At 34.6% G+C, this 21,501-nt stretch overlaps 1 protein-coding gene across 4 annotated transcripts in view; it reads left to right on the top strand.

The window, feature by feature from the left end:
- Positions 1–21,501, top strand: part of THEMIS (thymocyte selection associated) — a 188,124-nt gene that overhangs the window by 69,135 nt on the left and 97,488 nt on the right. For all 4 annotated transcript variants that reach the window (XR_014147934.1, XM_081828976.1, XM_081828974.1 and 1 more), the window contains one exon: positions 16,455–16,913. Coding sequence is in view for 3 of the 4 variants with exons in the window: in XM_081828976.1 (XP_081685102.1) it covers positions 16,455–16,913 (459 nt within the window). In the remaining variant the exon portion in view is untranslated. The remainder of the gene's footprint in view (positions 1–16,454; positions 16,914–21,501) is intronic.

Genomic DNA, 21,501 nt, shown 5'->3' with positions numbered 1-21,501 from the left:
AGTCTGTGCTCTGAAGCACTTCTTGCTTAAGTGTAGAAAAAGAGTGAAATGGTCTTTTTGTCAACCAGCATCAGTGTTAGGATGAAGATCCACAGATCCCTTGGATATGTGGCATCCTTTCTAATTTTTCTGGTATATGCAGTAAACATTGTAATATTAAAATGATCTAAATTGATCCCTCTCCTAAAAAAACATGAAATAGGAATTTTTAGATGACTGTTAGAAAATTCATTAAATATAAAATTTCCTTCATATGTTTAATGGATTTAAATCATGTTTTAAAGACAAGTTTCAGGCAGTGCTTCCTACTTAAAAGAATTTCTATCAGATAAAGGGATAAATGAATTTTATTTGTCAAGTGGGCAGTCCATTCCTAAGCAGCCATATAGCTGCCATGCTGAATTGCCACTCTTCCATAAATACGGTCAGTATTGAAACAGTGAACCCAAATGAACACAGCAGGTTAGTTCTCATGCCATAACAGACAGCATTGTCTTCATGTCTTAGTGTCCTTTGAACCCCATGTTTCATGGGGGTGATGATAGAGTAGGACCCAGTGGGTGCTAAATGCACAGCAGGGAAACACTAAATTTAGGAAATCCCAAACATGTGAGGGGCTGTTGGCAAAGCTGCCAGTCTTTGGCCCTTAGGAAGACATTGTTTTTATTATCCTGGAATGTAAGAAACTCTTCTTTAGGGAGAAGGAAGAAGACTTTGCTATCTTAGCATGTCTCTCAGGAGAGAGATATTCTCTATTATCTTTATCCTGGTCAGGAAACAAAACCTCTAGCTTCTGAAGCATGTAGACATGCCACGGAGCATGTAGACATGCCACGGAGAATTAGCTCCCAAAATACCTCTCTCTCTAATGAACAGTAAGATTCTTTTCAAAATCATTTGAAATATAAATGAGAAAAATAAGAAAAGTACTAGGAATAATCAGTGGCAAAAATTGGATTAATAATAGAATCATTTCTTCAAGAAATTGATTAAGATTGGGCGCCTGGGTGGCTCAGTCGTTAAGCAGCTGCCTTCAGCTCAAGTCATGATCCGAGGGTCCTGGGATCGAGCCCCACATCGGGCTCCCTGCTCAGTGGGGAGCCTGCTCTCCCTCTCCCACTCCCCCTACTTGTGTTCCCTCTCTCGCTGTGTCTCTCTCTGTCAAATAAATAAAATCTTTAAAGAAAAAAAAAATTGATTAAGTGACTGAAATTTATGAAACCTGTTCTTTTATGCCTTATGAAAAATACTTAATACATTCACTTTTTCAAAATGAATTTTCCCACTGTTTCATTTGAGAAACTGTATACTTAATTGCTAGACAACGTAAAATACATTCAGTGGTCATTCATTTTGTGTTTTATGTACCATTGAAATGATTAAATCTTTCATGTTTAGCTATTTTATGTTTAGCTATCTTATGATTTTAGGTATTTCTTTATTCAGCCAAAATATCAGTTTCTTAAAGGGCCTGATAGGAAAAATGTTATGCAAAAAATATTTAAAATATATTTAATGGCTTTATAGTTGAATAACCTTTTTATCTTTTTTTGTATGTGAAGGACTTTTGTTAAAAGAAGCAAGATATAGGGCATGTATTGCTCCTATTTTTCCATCTGGGTGTTACGATGATGTATGATTCAGAGAAGCCCTAAATAGGGTTTTTTGCCTTTTGGATAATTTGCTATTCGGGGAACCATGGGATATTTTTCCAAATTTTCTGGGTTAACTTCTCTTAAGGCATCTCTTCCCACTGTGCTCACTTAGGCAAAATAAATTGAGCTATGTCTTTTATACAAAATATTTTCCTAAACAAAAAGGGGTATTCTGCATATACTGTGCAAGAAAATTTGAAGTAATCTACACAAGAAATTCAGACTTTTACATTAATTTTCATTTCCTTGGGGAGGGGGCTATTTTTCTTCTATTCTTTAGCATGTGATCAATTATTTCTCTAAGTCCTTGGGCTTTAGATAACTAAAATGTGTATTATCTGGAAGACAAAGAGACTTTGAAGTTCTAGGTTAAAATGTTCTTTTCACTCACCTTAGTACATGTTAGCATCAGGCCAGAACTGTGTCAGAAAGACTATTTTAAAATAGGCTTTTCTACAACTTGCAGTGTTCTATAAGTTTTCATAGTATTGCTATTTTATGTACATCTTCTAAAAATCTGTCTCATCGAAGTTTGCTCCTCCCGTCTCCTTTTGCATGTGCATAATTCCTCTAAAGATCTTTTTAGTATTATTTCAATGGTGTCACCATAGAGGGACTCTCATGAGAGGAATCACTTGTCCTTAAAGCATTGTCTACCCGGGTCTTCAGTTCCTTGACTCTCTTAACTGAACACTGATAAAGCACACGACTATATACAAAATTACGTATTAATGATTTAGTGGTTCTGCCATTGGAACAAAAGCTTTTTTTAAATAGACTTTACTTTGAAGAACAGCTTTAGGTTCACAGCAAAGCTGAACAGAAGGTACACAGATTTCCATATGCCCACTGCCCCCAAGTCTACATAGCATCCGCCATTATCAACACCTCATACCAGAGTAGCACACTTGTTACAATTGTTAAGCCTACCTTGATACATCAGAAACACCCAAAGTTCACGGTTTACATTATGGTTCCCTCTTGATGTTGTACGTTCTGTGGGTTTAGACAAATGTATAATGACATATATCTATCATTACAGAAGTATCACAAAGTATTTTCACTGTCCTAGCAACCCTCTGTGCTTCTCCGGTTCATCCTTCCTCCTCGATAACCCCTGGCAACCACTGATGTTTTTAGTTTCCATAGTTTTGCTTTTTCCAAAATGTCATACAGTTGGAATCATGGAGTATGTAGCCTTTTAAAGATTGGCTTCTTAAATTTAGTATTATGCCATCAAGTTTCCCCCATGTCTTTTCATGGCTTAATACCCATTTCTTCTTAGTGCTGAATAATATTGCATTATGTGGATATACTATAGTTTATTTATCCATTCACCTACTACAGGACATCTTGGTTACTTCTAAGTTTTGGTAATTGAATAAAGCTGCTGTAAACGTCCATGTGCAAGTTTTTTGTATGGACATAAGGAACACAACTTTTTAAAGTTATAAAATGTATTGATTTTTTTCAATTTTACAAATACCACATACATCTTGTAGAACATAAGAAAATGCGGGGAAGTGAATTAAAGCTCCCTATAATCTCATCACCAGAGCTATCTAGCATTAATATTTGGTACATTTTCTTCCTTTGTTTTTGAGTACATTGAACACATGCATACATACAGAAATATGTTCTAAGATAATGGGAAATAAGCCTGTTTCAGAGGACTTGCCCATGTCATCAAATATTCTTTAGAACATAATTTTTATTTTCTAATAGTTTTTCATATGTATATATCATAATTAATAAATCCATCTCAAACATATTCATTTATGCAATTTATGCTATTAAGAGCAGCCTTTTAACTGAAGTTTTGTCTGCACTTCTGCTTATTACAATAATTTCATATACATGAAGTTATGACTTCAGAAATAAAAATGTTTTTAAAGGTTTTGGTGTGTTTGCCAAATCACATTCCGTAAATACTCTGCCAATTTACATTCCCCCAGGACCTAATGAAAGGACCAATCTGACTGCTTTTTTGAATCTGCTGCTTAACTACTTATCCCTTCCCCTTCTGATTTTTAAAAAATTAACAGCTTTATTGAGCTATAATTTATATAGCATAAAATTCAGCTGTTTAAAGTATATAATTCAGTAGTTTTTAGTATCCCTATCTCAGTTTTTTTGTTTGTTTTTAGCAACATGGATTTAAAAACCTTTAAAATCCTAAAAAATGCAGGGCCTGACAACAAGGTGGCAAAAGGTCATACTGTCAGCAGTGCAAGTGAATTTAGCAGGATGACAGAATAAAAAATGTATAGAAAACAAATATATATACAAAATATGCACATAAACAAATATGTATTTATATATAGAAGAATATATAAACTCAGTCATTACTTCCCAATTATAACCATTTAGAATTTGTAAGAATAATCTATTTAAAATAGCAAGGTAAAAGCATAGAACAACCAGGCTTAATATTTTTATAACCTAGTATAAGAAATATTAGAAAACTTTAACTTATGATTTACTTATTTACTTAAAAATATTGTAAAAGCTTACCTATTTATTAAAAATAAAAAGACATTTTAGGTGCTTGAATCAGAAAACTGAATATTTTGTGTGTGTGTACAAATTGCACATGAATTAATTTGTAAGATGAACACAATGGTAAACATAATTCCCATATTATAATCATAGTTATTATTATGTTGGCTCTTAAGAAACTGATTCTAGGGTGCCTGGGTGGCTCAGTCGTTAAGCGTCTGCCTTCGGTTCAGGTCATGATCCTGGGGTCCCAGGATCGAGTCCCACATCGGGCTTCCTGCTCGGCAGGAAGCCTGTTTCTCCCTCTCCCACTCCCCCTGCTTGTGTTCCTGCTCTCGCTATCTCTCTCTGTCAAATAAATAAAATCTTTAAAAAAAAAAAAAAAACCTGATTCTAAGGTTCATTTGGGAGAATGAACAAGTGAAAATATCCAAGAAAATATTTTAAAAAACAAAACAATAAGGGAATATTTATCCTGACAATATTAAAACCTATTATGAAGTTATAGTAGATTATACTGATTATTACTTATAGAAAATCAAAAGTTGAATTAATTAATAGCAGTGGTACTAGTTATAGAAGCATCAGAGCAATGCTTTAAATTTGACTCTAGTGACTGAACTTAAGCATTCGTTTATAGCTCTGAGGTAGACCTTAATATAGAGTATTACTTTCTATTTGATGAAGTTGGTACTGCACATCTGAAGTTGAGGAAAGAGTTATTTAGTAAATTATTGTAGTATGGTTATCAATTTAGAAAACAATAAATGAAATTGGATCATCATCTTAATACCACATAGCAAAGGAAAGTTGAAGTAGATGAAAAAGTTACATTTTAAGTAAAACTGTTTTATTTGAAACAAGTTTCAGATTATAAATATAATGAAAAACCATAAAGAAACAATGTATTTTATTACACAAAATGGAAATTCCTGCATATGAGAAAAGTAAAAACAGTAAAAAAAAAAAAAAAAAAAGGTTAATAACAAACTGACACAATTTCCAAAAGACTAGATAGCACTAAAATGTAAAACAAAAGAAATCAATTAAATTTTTTTTTTTTAAAGATTTTATTTATTTATTTGACAGAGAGACACAGCGAGAGAGGGAACACAAGCAGGGGGAGCGGGAGAGGGAGAAGCAGGCTCTCCACCGAGCAGGGAGCTCGATGCGGGGCTCGATCCCAAGACCCTGGGACCATGACCTGAGCCAAAGGCAGACGCTTAACAACTGAGCCACCCAGGCGCCCTAAAAGAAATCAATTAAATAGTCTAGTATAACACTAATTGGGAAACACTAATTGGACAATGGACAGAAGAAACTCAGATGGCTTATAACCACATATAAATTAGTTTGGAGTCAGTGTAAATTAAAATAATAATGACAACTTTTCCATGTATTTGTTAACTAAGCTTTATGATTATGATAATAAAATTGAGAAAGATACTGTCAAATGGTGACTCTCAAACCCAACCGAAGGGTGTATAGAATGTTATAACCTTTCTGAACATAAATGTGATATTCTGTTTGGAGAGCCATCTGCCACTCAATTGGCAAATGTCTCTTTTGTGCATGTACAGAGATAGTGATTGATGACAGAGATACACTTATGTCCTGATCCCTGGTCTCCTGGATCTAGTAGTCTGCCTGCAAAAAGGCCTTTTATTCAGTGGTTCCACATATTAAAATAAACTCTAAGGGAATAATCGTCTTAGAATTATTTGTAATAGCAAAATAATGGAATCAATTTAAATGCCCAATAGTGCAGAAAAAGATAAGTATGATACATTCCTTATGACATATTATTACAGCCACTGGAAATCATATTTATGAAAAATACTTTAAAACATGAGGTTTAATCATGGTTCAGTGTTTAATGAAATAAGTGGAATCCAAATGAATGTATATGATATAGTTTCAATGTTGTTAAGACACTTGTGTCTCTACCTATCAATATGTATGTCAAAATTGAAAAAAAATACCAGAATTTTAAGACTGGATGATCTCCTTGATGTGTTTTAGTGCATCAATTTATTAATTTCCTTATTTATAGAGTTAGGAAATAATCAGTGCTCTTTATGTCATAAAATTCTTCCAAGAAATAAATAAATGAAATGAAGTGATCATTAAGTGCGTACTACAAACATTGGTCTATAGAAACTACTCTATGATTTTAATTCTTCTTATTGTTAATCTTCTTATCTTTTAAAAATTTAGAGGGGCTCCTCTGTTTCATGAGACCCAGTATGGGGTTCTTAAGAATTTCAGCTCTATCTTCCTTATTTTGAAAATAACCTTTCTGGCTTTGGGGGGCATTTAGTCTATTATTCTTAGTTTTTGATGGTGTGGTTAGTTTTCATCTTTTTCTCTCACATTCTGTGTCTCTTTGCAAAAGAAAGAGAAGTTAGGGACTTCCATGTCTAGGCTGCTAGATAGTGATATTTAAATTCCTCTTGATGGCATATGAACCATATAAAACTATTAATTCATTTATCTTCACTGTCTAAAGTGATCAACAATAGCATGTTCAGTCTCTCCAGTCTTTCCAGCAAGCTACCGTCTGGGCCAATCTCTGAATAGCCTGGGGCTGTTCCACAGGCATTTCCTGCACCAGATCTCCCAATACTCTAAGGAAACTCATCTCAGAACTTCTTAGGAACTCTTGCTGACTAGGTACCAGGTCAGATCTTCTGTATGGGATCTAGCAAGCTGCTCTCGAGAGCAAATCCAGTGGCCGTAGAGGTGGGCTAACCATCTGAAGAACCCATTGCCAGTTTTCAAATTCACATCATTCAGGTTGCCTTTTTGTTGCCTAGTAATCTGTAAGCAAAAGGATGTGCCTGGGAAGGAAACGTTCCCTTTTTATATGCTGGCGAATTTAGAAAAAACAAAGTTCCGTTTTCTTTATCGTGCAAATCAAAATCTATTTAAATCATAAGCTCTGAAATCCATTTAAAACTTATGGTTACATCAGGAAATTATATCTCTTCCTAATTTGAATTTAATGTAAACTGATTTTTAATTGTTTCATGTAACCATGAGTAACAGATATTTTTGAACACTGCATGGTAAAAATCAGCAAATATGTCAGACAAAGCACAACATTAAAGGAAATACCACAGCATATGTTGACAGTTATAGAAGGATTGCTGCTGTTGTCACCCTTCACACCAGAATAATTTTTTCAATATTTACCTCCCATGTGTAGAGAGGGAAACATATGGGGCTTTACATAATCGTAAGCATAAACAGGTGGCTACTTAGGTACATTTAATTTGCAGGCAGCAGCAATACTGAAAAATGCAATCAGCACCACATGGCTCCCCAATTCCTTCCACTAACATTCCATTAGCAAAATTAAGATCATTAAAATAGAGGGAGGGTATACTCCTCAGTCAGTTGGCTTCGACTACCTTTCAGGGCCATGAATAAAACACATTTTCAAAAATGCCTTGGCATTTTGCTGTTTCTTTTGTTCAGGGGAACTTCAGCAACTGTATAATGTGTACCTTGTGAATAACTACAAGCAGCACAATATTTGCATTTAAAATGTGCTTACATCTCCCTATAATCTGCTCATTATTGGCATAAAATTATGGTGGTTAAATTCTAAGCAATTTGTCAAAGCATGGGGTCAAACTCTTCAGAGCAAAGACAGTCCACCTTAAGAGGTCACCTAAGGCTCATTTCCATATTCTAACACTCTGGCAAAATCCGTAGAAATGATTGTTGCTAGGATTTTTTGCTCAGTCTGTGTCAGATGCTAAATTGTAGATTCTCTCAACTGATTTGATCCAGATTGGAATATTTACTTTGTCCTCTTTGGCCCTGTAAATACTAATCTCTCTGACCTTATAACCATCCTACAAAGGTTTAGAATTCCAGAATAAAAGAAAATAAGGAGAAAGAATAACTGTTATTATTATTTTGCTTTTTTGGTGCTTGCTATGTGTATGTGTGAAGTATTATCAGTATTGTCTAAACACGTTACACGTATCAACTCATTTAATCTTCACAATGACTTTATGAGGTAGATGATATAATTTTCACCATTATGCAGAAAAGGAAATTAATTGTGGCCCTGGAGGGTATAAGTTCTTGAGTTTACAAAGTGATGAAAGGACTGAGCCAGAAGTAAACCCAGGCTGTTGAAATGAATAATTAACACTTTTAAAACCACTCCATTTTACTACTGGGATAGTTGTGTATTGCTCGCCCTGCAAATTCTATTGCCTAAAGTCACCCAAGGCCAGAAATAATAAATGTGTAGTATTTTTGAAGAACCTCCTAAAAAAAGCCTAGTGAGAGATTTTGAAGTGACTGAAGTCTATGGGGTTCTTTCCCGTCCCAATGCCTCTGTGTGTCTTCCTAGAATACAAGGGGCAGTGTTCTGCACAGTCCAGGGAGCTGTGCGCTTGCCCAGGTTTATGAGAAGTTCTCACATTCTCTCTCCTCCCCCTAGTCTGTTACTAATCCTCACTGCTTGGGGGAGAGAAAGCTTTAACATGAACAAGTATGTATGACACATTTGTTAGTAACCTTAGATTATAACAGAACTTTAGACATAGATGTCAAGTTATATCATTGGATTTCAAGACCTAACATTATTAATGTAAATTATTTGTTAAACAACCCAAATGTGTTAAATATTATGTAGTTACTCCTTTCAAGGAGTTTAAATGTTACTGGGAAAAGATATTTTTTGCTTGTTGGCTTTTTTGTTGTTTTTTTGTTTTTTAATGCAAAGTTTGAACCAACAAGGTAAAGATGAATCGAAAGGTTTTATGATTTATTCTTTTTATCTCCAGGTGAAAGAACTATTAAAAACTGCTAATAGCTATTATAGACAATTTTGATCCCATTGTAAGTGTAAAGGCATTCAAACACAGGAATTCTACAGTCTCAATCTCATCTAACATTTAACAAACGTGGTCACCATCTTTGATATGGCCCCTGCCCTCCCAAATACTCAGTATTGCTATGCAAAATTTTCTTATCATGAACTTGACTTTCTTTAACATTTCTTGTTTCTGCTGTTCTATCAAGACTCTTTTGTCTTCTATGAAGATTCTTGGAGTCACTCATTTGTTGATGATGTTATTATTATTATTATATATCTCAATACTTTGCTCAAGAATTTTGAGTTTTTGCTTTGGTAAGGTATTTCATGCACCCCATATCAGTCTGAAGTTGGATAAAGATGCTTGAGCTAGAATTTCTCATGGAAATACTGGATTTGGGGTAGTCTTGAAAAAGGTACTTTTTGTAGGATATGCTGACCTAAAAAATGTCTTGGAAACATAACAAAATGATAGAAAAGCCACAGGAGGCATGTGAAATGGAAAATCTTTTTAGACAAGTGTAAAATAATGAGGATGTTTAGGAATTTGACTGCAGAACAGAGTGCAGTTAAAATTTTTAAAGAAGCAGAAGCACACACCCACAAAAATAAGTGAGATGCACTTTGCATCATTGGCAGAGAGACAAGACACATAATCAAAATTTGTAGTGGTCTGATTCATCTCCAAATCTTCACATAGCTCAGTTAATTAGAAATTTTTGAACATACATCTCAAATATCTGTGTATTTATTCAAAATTGTATGTGCGTCTTTGACATATCTTTACTTGCACTTTGAAGGCAAATTTCTTTGTAATGATCGTGGAAATGAATCCACATTTTGATAACTTTGAGATGATAAAGAAGTTTCAACCACTTTTTATATGTTATTAGAGTATCATTGTCTTACCTCAAAATATGGCTAAAGAAAAGTTTGAGTAGGAGTAGAAATGTCAACTCTTTCATTTCTTTGTTGTTCACCTGTGTTTATATTAGTTTTGTTTTCAATACATGGTTTCTTTGCAGGATGTGTTTAAAGGCATTTATCCGTTTTGTGAGAATTACTTTCTTTAAAAACTATAATAATGTATTCTGAAAACCCACTTATATATGGCCAGGTGACTTGCAGCACACTGGGAGTACATGAGCCTGTGTGGGCAGCATGGTCAACCCCTTCATCCCCAAGTCTCCCTCAGAGGCCTCACCTAATCTACAGGCACCTGGCCATCTGACACATGGACAGATGAGACTAGTGCCAGTCAACATCTTAAATATCAGTGAAGTTCACTTTCTTATGTTGCTTGATTTAAAAAGTTCTAGGACTTTCTGCACCCAAAAAGAGGGAACCTTCTTCATTAGCTAATGAAAGGCTGGACAAACAGTTTATGATTTACAATAATAATGAAAGAGTGAAATGTGTAACTCTGTGATTAAGCCCTTGAACTTTAGAGACACAAAAACCTACTATGTATCTTGTGAGCTATGGGGTAATAGAGGATTTATGGCATCTCTTCAAACTTTCATGTTCTTTCATCTGTGAAATGTTTGTGTTTTATTTGTAGCTACCTTATACTACAATTATGAAAATTAAATATCATACATGTACATTCCCAGCACATTCTAAGCTGTATATTTTAATAATCCTATTTTTTGTTTGTTTTTACATTATTTTATTTTTCATCATGATAAGGGTACTATTCAATCCCCATCACCTGTTTCCTCCATCCCCCCACCGACTCCCCTCTAGTAACCATCAGTTTGTTCTCCATAGTTAAGTCTGTTTCATGATTTCTTTCTCTCTGTCTCTTTTTTCCTTTGCTCATTTGTTCTGTTTCTTAAATTCCACATATGAGTGAAATCATATGGTATTTGTCTTTCTCTGACTGCCTTATTTTGCTTAGCATTGTACTCTCTAGCTCCATCCATGTTGTTGCAAATGGCAAGATTCACTCTTTTTTTATGGCTGAATAATATTCCAGTATACATATACCACACCTTCTTTATCTGTTCATCTATCAGTGGACACTTGGGCTGCTTCCATAATTTGGCTGTTACAAATAATGCTGCTTTATAGGGATGCATGTATCCCTTTGAATGAGTATTTTTATATTTTTGAGGTAATTACCCAGTAATGAATTTCCTGGATCATAAGGTAGTTCCATTTTTAACTTTTTGAGGAACCTCCATATTGTCTTCCACAGTGGATGCACCAGTTTGCATTCCCATCAACAATGAAAGAAAGTTCCTCTTTCTCCACATCCTCCCAACGCTTTTGTTTCTTGTGTTTTTAATTTTAGCCATTCTGACAGGTGTGATAGCTCATTGTAGTTTTGTTTGTATTTCTCTGATGATGAGTGATGTTCAGCATATTTTTATGTGTGTTTTGACCATCTATATGTCTTCTTTGGAGAAGTGTCTGTTCTTGTCTTCTGCCCATTTTTAATTGGATTGTTTTTGGGGGTGTTGAGTTGTGTAAGTTTTTTAATATATATTTTAGATACTAACCCTTTATCAGATATGTCATTTGCAAATATTTTCTGCCGTTCAGTAGGTTGCCTTTTAGTTATGTTGATTATTTCCTCTGCTGTGCAGAAACCTTTTATTTTGATGTAGTCCCAATAGTTTATTTTTGCTTTTTTTTCCCTTGCTTCAGGAGACATAGCTAGAAAAACATTGGTACAGCCGATGTCAGACTTTCCATCTGTGCACTTGTCAAGGGCTTTTATGGTGTTAAGTCTCACTTTTAAGTGTTTAATCCATTTTGAGTTTTTTGTGTGTGTGTATGGTAAAAGAAAGTGGTCTAGTTTAATTCTTCTGCATGTTGCTGTCTGTTGCAGAGACTGTCTTTTTCCCATTGTATATTCATTCCTGTTTTGTTGAAGATTAATTGACCATATAACTGTGGGTTTATTTCTGGGTTTTCTATTGTGTTCCATTGATCTATGTGTCTGTTTTTGTGCCAGTACCATATTGTTTTAATTATTACTGCTTTGTAATATAACTTGAAGTCTCAAATTGTAATACCTCCAGTTTTGTTTTTCTTTTTCAAGATTGCTTTGGCTATTCAAGGTCTTTTACTGTTCCATACAAATTTTAGGAATGTTTGTTCCAGTTCTGTGAAAAATGCTGTTGGTATTTTGATAGGGATTGTATTAAATGTGTAGATTGCTTTGGGTAGTATAGACATTTTAACAATATTTGTTCTTCCAACCCATGAGCATGGAATGTCTTTCCATTTCTATGAATCATCTTGAATTTCTTTCATCAGTGTTTTTATACTTTTCAGGGTATAGGTCTTTCACCTCTTTCGTTACCTTTCTTTCCCCTCAAATACAGTACTGTGATCATTTTGATGATATATCTGTAAAATGTGAATAATAGAATTTATGTGTCTGTATGCAGTCTTTTGAGGTCTTTTGAGGACTTTCTCATACGTAGCTATATATATATATTGCTCTTTATCCTTTGAGTAAAGCACATATAATCACCACTGTTTTGTGTGTTCCCCTTTTTGCCTCTTAAATGTCTGATTAGTTGGGACCCAAAGATTCCAGTGAGTCAATGTATACAACTTTGTATATAACACAGCTATATTATTGCCTACAACAACAATCTGGTGCTACTGTCTTGCTCTTGGCATTCTTAGGTGGTGACTGATTCCTCCCCCTCTATCATAGCTCAGCTGTTATGCTCTGTATAGTGAAATTTCAGGCAGGAGTGTTGCCTCTGGCTTTTATCCTACCGTCCACTGTAGAAAATGTGTACATATTTCATGCTTGACACTTACCACTTACCTCTCAACAGATCATCCGTCTTAACTTTAACAAAATAGATAGTTTTTGAGTGAATGGGAAAAAAAAATTATGACTGTTACTGAATGTTAATTTTTAATCTCTTAGATATTCCAGGGAAGAGGGAACCATAGGATTTGGAATTGGGATGTTGCATTTAACAACTAGGATACTTCCAAGCTTTTAGAGAACAGACTATCTGATTATTTACACTGTATTGGGCCATTACTTTCAGAGAATTAGTAGGCAAAGTTCACTCTAAGATTCCTTATCTCAGAGATGAAGGGAATATATTTGGTTGGAACTAGGAAAGCAAACTAGAGTTCAGCCTATGAAAAAGATTGTGAAATCCTCATGATGATCTTATGTTATATATATTAAAGAATATTGTGAGGGTGCCTGGCTGGCTCAGTTGGTGGAGCATGCAACTCTTGATCTCTGGGTCATGAGTTCAAGCCCCCCATTGAGCATGGAACCTACTTAAAGAAAAAATAAAAAAAATAAAAGTAACTTAAAAAGAATATTGTGATATACAGTTAGAAATTTTAATTTTTAAAATTACTCCCTATTTGGGTGGGAATTGATGAGATAAAAAAAAAGTAGAAAAAAATCTGATGAGCATAAATTATGCACAGTGAACCAGGAACCTACTCTTGTTCTTCTTACACTGGAGGTCTGGAAAGGCTGATTCATGCAAAGGGAGAACTGGCTAATGAGACCCATATATATATTTTGTGAATTGGAATAAACATGTTTTCCTGAGCAATGTCCTTGTAAGTTATATGCAGGATGGGGAGGCAGCCTAGTATGGTGGCAGGAGCATAAGACTTGGATGTCAAAGGTCTGATTTGGGATTCTAGAGCCATGACAATGAAAATCATGACCATTTTTATGTCCTTCAGTAATAACATTTGTTTTATTGTCCTTAAAAGATTATTGTCAGGATAAATGATGCATGAAAAAAATCTTTCAAACTTGTAAATTTCCAAACAAATTTGTTTTTACTACTAATAATAATTACAGATCATTAACAATTGGTTAAAATTATAAGCTCTCCAAAAACTTAAGATTCAGAGATAAGATCTTAAAGACTAAATTTACTCATCAGTTAATTTTCAATAGATCAATAATTGCATTTCCTTATAATTTTTATTTCTCAAGTGCATGCTCTTTATGAATAATTTCTCCTAATTTAAAAGTAATAATATCCATTTTAATAGGTGACAATAAAATTTGGAAATTGAAATATATTTTCTTTCTGCTTCTTAGCTTACTTTATGAAGGTTACATATTGCCTTATTTTATAATCACTCTTATGATCACTCAGCTCCTGAAATGTGGGTTTTTTTTTTTTTGGAAGAGTATCAAATTATATTTTCTCCAGTATAAAACTATTGTACTCTTTGTGAAAAGATGGAGGAAAAATTGATGAAGTTTAAAGCTGATCAGGCTTATGGTACTTTATTGTGAAATTGAACTTTCAGTATGACATCATATATATAAACTTACCCTGGTTTGTATAGTATCAATTGGCTGTTTATAAGGAGGGACTCTGGATTGGCTGCAATAGTAGATGAAGAAATAACTTAATCAATGATAATTTCCTGTGTCTACCACTTAGTATGCTAAACTGTGTACTTAATCATCTTCTAAGGGAAAACACACAGATTCATAGATTTTTCTTGCAGTAGAGACATTCAACAAGACAGTTTTGAAGTATGTGATTAACTTGAAATAATGGTGGCCCTTAGGGTTTCAGGCTTTTTCTACTTCATAACATTTTAGGTCTGTTATTGCCTTAGGTGAACCCAATTCCTCAAGAAAGAAGATGCTGAATTAATTCTTCTGTGACTTATGTCATCAATATATCTAGAATAGAAATAAAACTGTGTGTCTCTACTATTTATGAGATTCTAGGTAGCTATTTTTTTTAACATTCACAAAAATTGCTGAATTTTCTAAACCCTGATAATGATTGTGGACTCTTAAAAACAAATCTTCACATACAGACAAATGAGATTAAGCATATGTATGCACACGCGCATGCACACATATGCACAAATTCATGTACTGTGCAGAGTTCAAGAATATTCTTTTATTGGATTTTCACTGAAACAAGATCTAATAAAATAAGTTCTTTTAAAGTAAATGTTTCTTTGCCTTACTGTCTTCAAACACACCATACAGTGAGTGAACACTAGTCAATTTCTGAAACTTTTCAGGACAGATTGCACATGGTACCTTACTTTTTGCCAGGATTGCATCACACACACTTTTTCAGGATGTTTATGTCTGAAAATAGATCAAATCCTTTTTTTTTGTTTGAGCAAAGATCTACAAAAATAACTGATCATAAATCTTCGTATAGTAACCCAGAATAGACATGAGATATTATAATCTGGTTAATAATGATTTGATATATAGATGAATTTAATTGGAATATATTTGTTGATTAAACTAATAAATGATTTTTCAAGTTATATTGAATTCTAGTAAGATTTTCTCATTGTCTAATGAGTATCTAGCAAGATAATCTACTTAGTTCATGATAGTATATAATATCATTCATTTACTTTTGTGTTAAGAAAGCAATTACCTAATTTTTTCTTTGTTCTTATTTTCTCTGGAATTTATTAAAACCTCTTCAATAAATTCATTTCTGAATATGCTACAAAGCAGATGTACCAATAAAATAAAAGTAATTTAAAGAGGAGAATTAAACATGCACACCTAAAAAGCTATATCTTAAACAGCAAAAATTCATTATATTAGTGATTATCCCAGTAGTATTAGAGGAAAAAATTTCTAATAGTGAAACTCTGGCAAACTTAGAGAAGCAATGAGAAGAATGATGTATCACCAAGAGTATTCAATCTGGAACTACCTAACCTGGCATTTTCCAAGGAGAGTTACATGGAACACCAATATATCATGGATGGTATATTGTAATTTATTAATAGATGTTTCCCCAAGAGTTTATAATCAAAATTTCAAAATTCTGCATGTTATATTCTCTTCTTGTGAGTTGCAGTGCATCTAAAGTTTCTGAGAAGTATTTAATTGGAAATATGTAGGTATTTCTTACTGTGGTAAAATGCACATAAGGTAAGATTTACATTCAAAAATGTACAATTCAGTGTCATTAAGTACATTCACAATGTTGTATAACCATCACCACTGTCTCCTTCCAGGTATGTAACTTTGTGATTGTTAATTTGACCATGAAACAGTTTTCTTCTGGAATATCTTTTAATTTTGGTACATCCAGAAAATATAGTTATGGAAACACCGATCTAATCCAATCCTCTCAATTTAAAAATTGAAAATAGAAAATGTGATTTTGAGAGAGTAAATGCCTTGCTCAAGATTACACAGGTAGTTGGGATACAGCCAGTCAGTATCTCATTCATATTTCCCACTTCCAAGAACAGGGGCTTTTCTCTTTCCAGGTATTTTCCCCTTGTTTCCATTGGTGTTGCCTGGATCCGATGATCCAGTAATCTACAAATTATACATTACAATTTGACCTAGAAGAATTCAGGATTAAAACAAATGCATTACTTTTTAAAAGCTACATTGTACTTGTTTTATAACTCTCTCACTGTGATTTTCTTAAGAGAACTTTCATTGTAAGAATTCTCTTTAATTTATATAATTCTTCTGTTCTTAGGTCTTTTTAAGATTGTGGCCGATAAAACTCCATACCTCACTATGGAAGAAATAACAAGGACCATTCATATTGGATCAAGTAGACTAGGGCATCCTTGCTTCTATCATCAGAAGGATCTAAAACTAGAGAATCTCACTGTAAAACAGGGTGAGCAAATCATGCTCAACTCAGTTGAAGAGATCAGTGGAGAGATAATGGTGAACTGTGGAGTGGTAAGGAATCATCAGAATCACTCGTTTACTTTGCCTTTGTCACAAGAAGGAGAATTCTATGAGTGTGAAGATGAACATATTTATACCCTAAAGGAGATTGTTGAATGGAAGATCCCGAAGAACAGAACACGAACTGTGAAGCTTACCGGTTTTTCAAATAAGTGGGACTTAACAAATCCATTCCCTAAAGGCTTTTATGGTGCTCTGATTCTCAAGCCTGTTTATGAAATTCAAGGTGTGATGAAATGTAAGTATCCACTGGGAATGATGCTCTATGAGGGTGAGCATTGTGGGGTTTGGGAAGGAGGAAGGCTTTAGAGTTTGAAGAATACGACCCTGTCCCTGACTTGTCCTTTAAACCCACTAAGAGTTAGAGTCTCATCTATAAATAAGTAAACCATGTATTTGGTGCAAGGATCAAATGGAATAATGTATATAAATACATACTGTAAGTTGTGTGGTGCTATCCAAATGTAAATTGCGGGAATTGGCAGGTGCAGACAGGTTAAACTACTAATTTATTTCTATCACTGCCAGTTAAACATGGTCAGAAAAGAACTACTTTTATTTTATTTTATTTTTTTTTTTAAAGATTTATTTATTTATTTGAGAGAGCGAGAATGAGAGAGAGAGAGTACATGAGAGGGGGGAGGGTCAGAGGGAGAAGCAGGCTCCCTGCTGAGCAGGGAGCCCGATGCGGGACTCGATCCAGGGACTCCAGGATCATGACCTGAGCCGAAGGCAGTCGCTTAACCAACTGAGCCACCCAGGCGCCCCAAAAGAAAAGAACTACTTTTAAATATTGAGCATATTTAGTTAGAAAGAGGCTTTCTTGTATGAAGGTGGTCAACAAAGTGATAAAGATACAAAGTTTCCTTAATATATCCCTTACTGCTATTTTTTTTGATAGGCTTTTTTTTTTTTTTCCCCTTTTTTCCAGCTACCCATCACTGGACATAAATCTTACTAGCTGGGAGTATCTCTGACTTAAGGGAAAATGATGTGACAAATTAATTCACACATAAGTGTGTTTTAATATGTGATCTTTATAGAATTATTTGCATTTAATAATAGAAATAGCTAGGGGCGCCTGGGTGGCTCAGATGGTTAAGCGTCTGCTTTCAGCTCAGGTCATGATCCCAGGGTCCTGAGATCGAGCTCCACCTCGGGCTCCCTGCTTGGCGGGGAGCCTGCTTCTCCCTCTCCCCCTACTGTTCCCCCTGCTTGTGCTCTCTCGCTCTCCCTGTCAAATAAATAAATAAAATCTTAAAAATAAAATAGAAATAGCTAGAGAGAGCTTTGTTACCCTAAAGGAATTAATACTTCGAATTTTCAAGATTATGGCACATAAGTGGGCAACCATGGAGCAAAGAGTTCTGTATGCAATCAAAAGTCCTGGATTCTAACTCTGGGTCAGTAACTTAATAGGTGGGGACTTTGGTTGAGCCATTTAAACTGTGTCTTTGCAAAGGGGGTGATGATACCTCTTTTGCCTACCTCTCAGAGTTGTTTTGAGAATCAAATAAGAGTATATTAAGGTACTATACATAATATACTTGAGGAAAAGGCAGTATGTAAAAATGTTTGGTCAAAGGCTATCCCTGGGATACCTCAAATTCTCTTTATCTCTGCTCCTATAAATATTGTTGGTTGTTGGTCACTTATATAAATATGAAAAAACTGATGTGAACCTTTGGGTAGGTTTTAGAACTACATGTTAAATTTTGTTACATGTAGGTAATTTAACCAGAAATTAATTAATTCATCTGAATTAAAGGTACAAGTAAGGTACAAATTCCACTCAAGTAGCGATTATATTTTAATATTGTGAAAAATTGAGGGCACAGCACGATCATTTTTTAATATGACAAAATATGGAAGTCACCGCAAATTTTAGACCTCACATTAGTGTTTTGTTAACTATCCCAAAATGTGTAATTGAAAGTGATAATTGAGTTCTCCTCACTTTTCATAAATAATAGATAAAGCATTTTCTCATTTTCAAATTTGTTAATTTTTTAAAACCATTGGTGTCTCCTATCACACAGCTGCAAATGTAGGCCAACCCAGAACCTAAGCACGGGAACAAGGTGGTTACTGCATTTAATGAATTTAGATTAGGGATCAACAAAGGCTTCTCTGAGGAAATGGCATTTAAACTAAGACCTGGAGGGTGAGTAGGAGATAATCAGGCAAAGAAAGAGGGGACAACATTGGAGGAAGTGATAGCAGTTTCCAGGAAGGCAGGTAAGCAAGATATTGGAGCTCAGTGTAGCTGGTGTGAGAAAAGGGAGGACAGGTTGAGACAAATACCAAAACATGCAGTGGGGTAGTGGAGTCAGTCATGGAGAGTCTGGAAATACATGTTAAGGGGTTAACCTTTGTCCAAAGGGCAAATTAATAAAGGGTTTCAGTGGAAGGAACAGGGTCAGAGGACTATAAGGAGACCATTGGGTGTATGGCAGGATATTGGGGGGTTAGTACAATAGTGGTATCAACAGGACACTTGCTCCTAATGGGTATTTAAGAAATACAATCAGTAAGATTTGAAGGTCTAATGGAAGGGGGAAAGAAGTCAACCTGATTCCCAGGCTTCTGGCTTGATCTACTAGTTGGATGATGATACAGTTTACTAAATATAAACATTGATAGATGAACAGGACATATTAACACAATTGTTTAGATGGACTTATATGTGGTTTCATGCTAACCAAGGTCCCAAGAAAGTTTTTGGTTGAAATAAAGTCCTTTCCAAAATATTTTAGTCTAATTCCCATTCTTTAATGGTATTAAAATTGAATTTTGATTTAAGTTATTTTGGATCTTTAATTTCTTAGGGATTATTTTAAACATTAGTTCTTTTTCTATAGCAATTTCAGGACAGATGCTGTATGGCACTCCTTTGCATGTGTACTGACTGCAGAATATTCCCCAGAAATAGAGGACAGGTGTCCAACACAGAAAGTCCAATTTTAAAAATTATTGTTGTAGGCATTTTTCTTCTAAATATAACATGTAGGCTATTTTATAAAATCAATTGTGGTCTTGTTTTACATTATTCTTTTTTTTTTTTTAATTTTTTTTAAAGATTTTTTATTTATTTATCTGAGAGAGAGAATGGGAGACAGAGAGCATGAGAGGGGGAGGATCAGAGGGAGAAGCAGACTCCCCGCTGAGCAGGGAGCCCGATGCGGGACTCGATCCCGGGACTCCAGGATCATGACCTGAGCCGAAGGCAGTCGCTTAACCAACTGAGCCACCCAGGCGCCCCTCCCAGAAATAGAGGACAGGTGTCCAACACAGAAAGTCCAATTTTAAAAATTATTGTTGTAGGCATTTTTCTTCTAAATATAACATGTAGGCTATTTTATAAAATCAATTGTGGTCTTGTTTTACATTATTCTTTCTAATATTAAAGATTCAAACTTGCCTTGAAGTCAACGGCATATTGCTTGCTAAGTTACTTTCCGAAGGCCTTGAGTTCAGGCATAGTTGAAAACCCTCTTGTCTCAAGTCCTCCCTTTCTCAAGTGACAAGAAAAAGAATAGGTCTGAGGCAGGGATAGAAAATTTTAGAGAAACCTTAGGGGTAAAAGCAAGATGAAAAAGATTGAGAACTATAGGAAGTTCTGAAATAGTGATTTGCTGAAAAGAGAACATAATAAATAGGGAAAGAAGGAATATAACGTATTCTACTCCTGGTGTTAGGTTTTTAATATGTTATTGATGTAAACATTTAGGCATCATAAAGAAGTAGCAGGACATGTTTAAATGAAATATCAGTTCCTGGAAACTCTTGGTCATAATCCTCATTACAGGCCTGAAGCCCCTCTGACACTCACTATACATTTCATGATTTGTAAAACATTCTATCTCTTTAGAAAATAGATATAAATAACCACCCAAGACCTTTAACTACTAGTCTCATATAAGTCATAGTAAGATCTGTTTGTGCCTTTCATTGGAAGATAAAATTCATGTTGTGTGACAAATGAAATGCATAATATTTACAAATGAAAAATTGAGTCCGCTATTTAAAGTTGCTACTAAAAATCAGAAATCTTGCTTGTTAAAACTTTTTAATTGTGTTATGTTTTGATGTACAGATTGATAATTACTTCTCCCCTAATGAAAATTTCAAGAGTTGAAAAGCTGCATTTCATTTTAGGTAAAAACCTCAATGCCTTCCAAAATTTAAGGGTACAGTTTTTGCTTAGTTACATGACATATCAACTCATTTATAAGTTGAGGGTTGAAATCACACGTATCAGAAAAGCAGTATCTGAATATTGAATAATAGGTAATAAATCAATAGCAACCCCCCCAAACATTGATCTTCTAGTATTCTGAGACTTCTTCTTTTTTTTTTAATTATGTTATGTTAGTCACCATACATTACATCATTAGTTTTTGATGTAGTGTTCCATGATTCATTTTTTGCATATAACACCCAGTGCTCCAGGCAGTACATGCCCTCCTTAATACCCATCACTGGGCTAACCTTACATCCCCCTACCCCCCTCCCCTCTAAAACCCTCAGTTTGTTTTTCAGAGTCCATAGTCTCTCATGGTTCTTCTCCCCCTCTGATTCCCCCCGCTTCATTTTTCCCTTCCTTCTCCTGATGTCCTCCATGCTGTTCCTTATGTTCCACAAATAAGTGAAACCATATGATAATTGACTTTCTCTGCTTGACTTATTTCACTTAGCATAATCTCCTCCAGTCCCATCCATGTTGATGCAAAAGTTGGGTATTCATCCTTTCTGATGGCTGAGTAATATTCCATTGTATATATGGACCACATCTTCTTTATCCATTCGTCTATTGAAGGGCATCT

This window comes from Leptonychotes weddellii, chromosome 8, assembly GCF_054177405.1.
Source record: "Leptonychotes weddellii isolate Sample4059 chromosome 8, ASM5417740v2, whole genome shotgun sequence".
In the NCBI taxonomy this organism is placed as follows: domain Eukaryota; kingdom Metazoa; phylum Chordata; class Mammalia; order Carnivora; family Phocidae; genus Leptonychotes; species Leptonychotes weddellii.
Note: the sequence above shows the minus strand (reverse complement) of the source record. Positions and strands in the feature narration are given on the sequence as shown.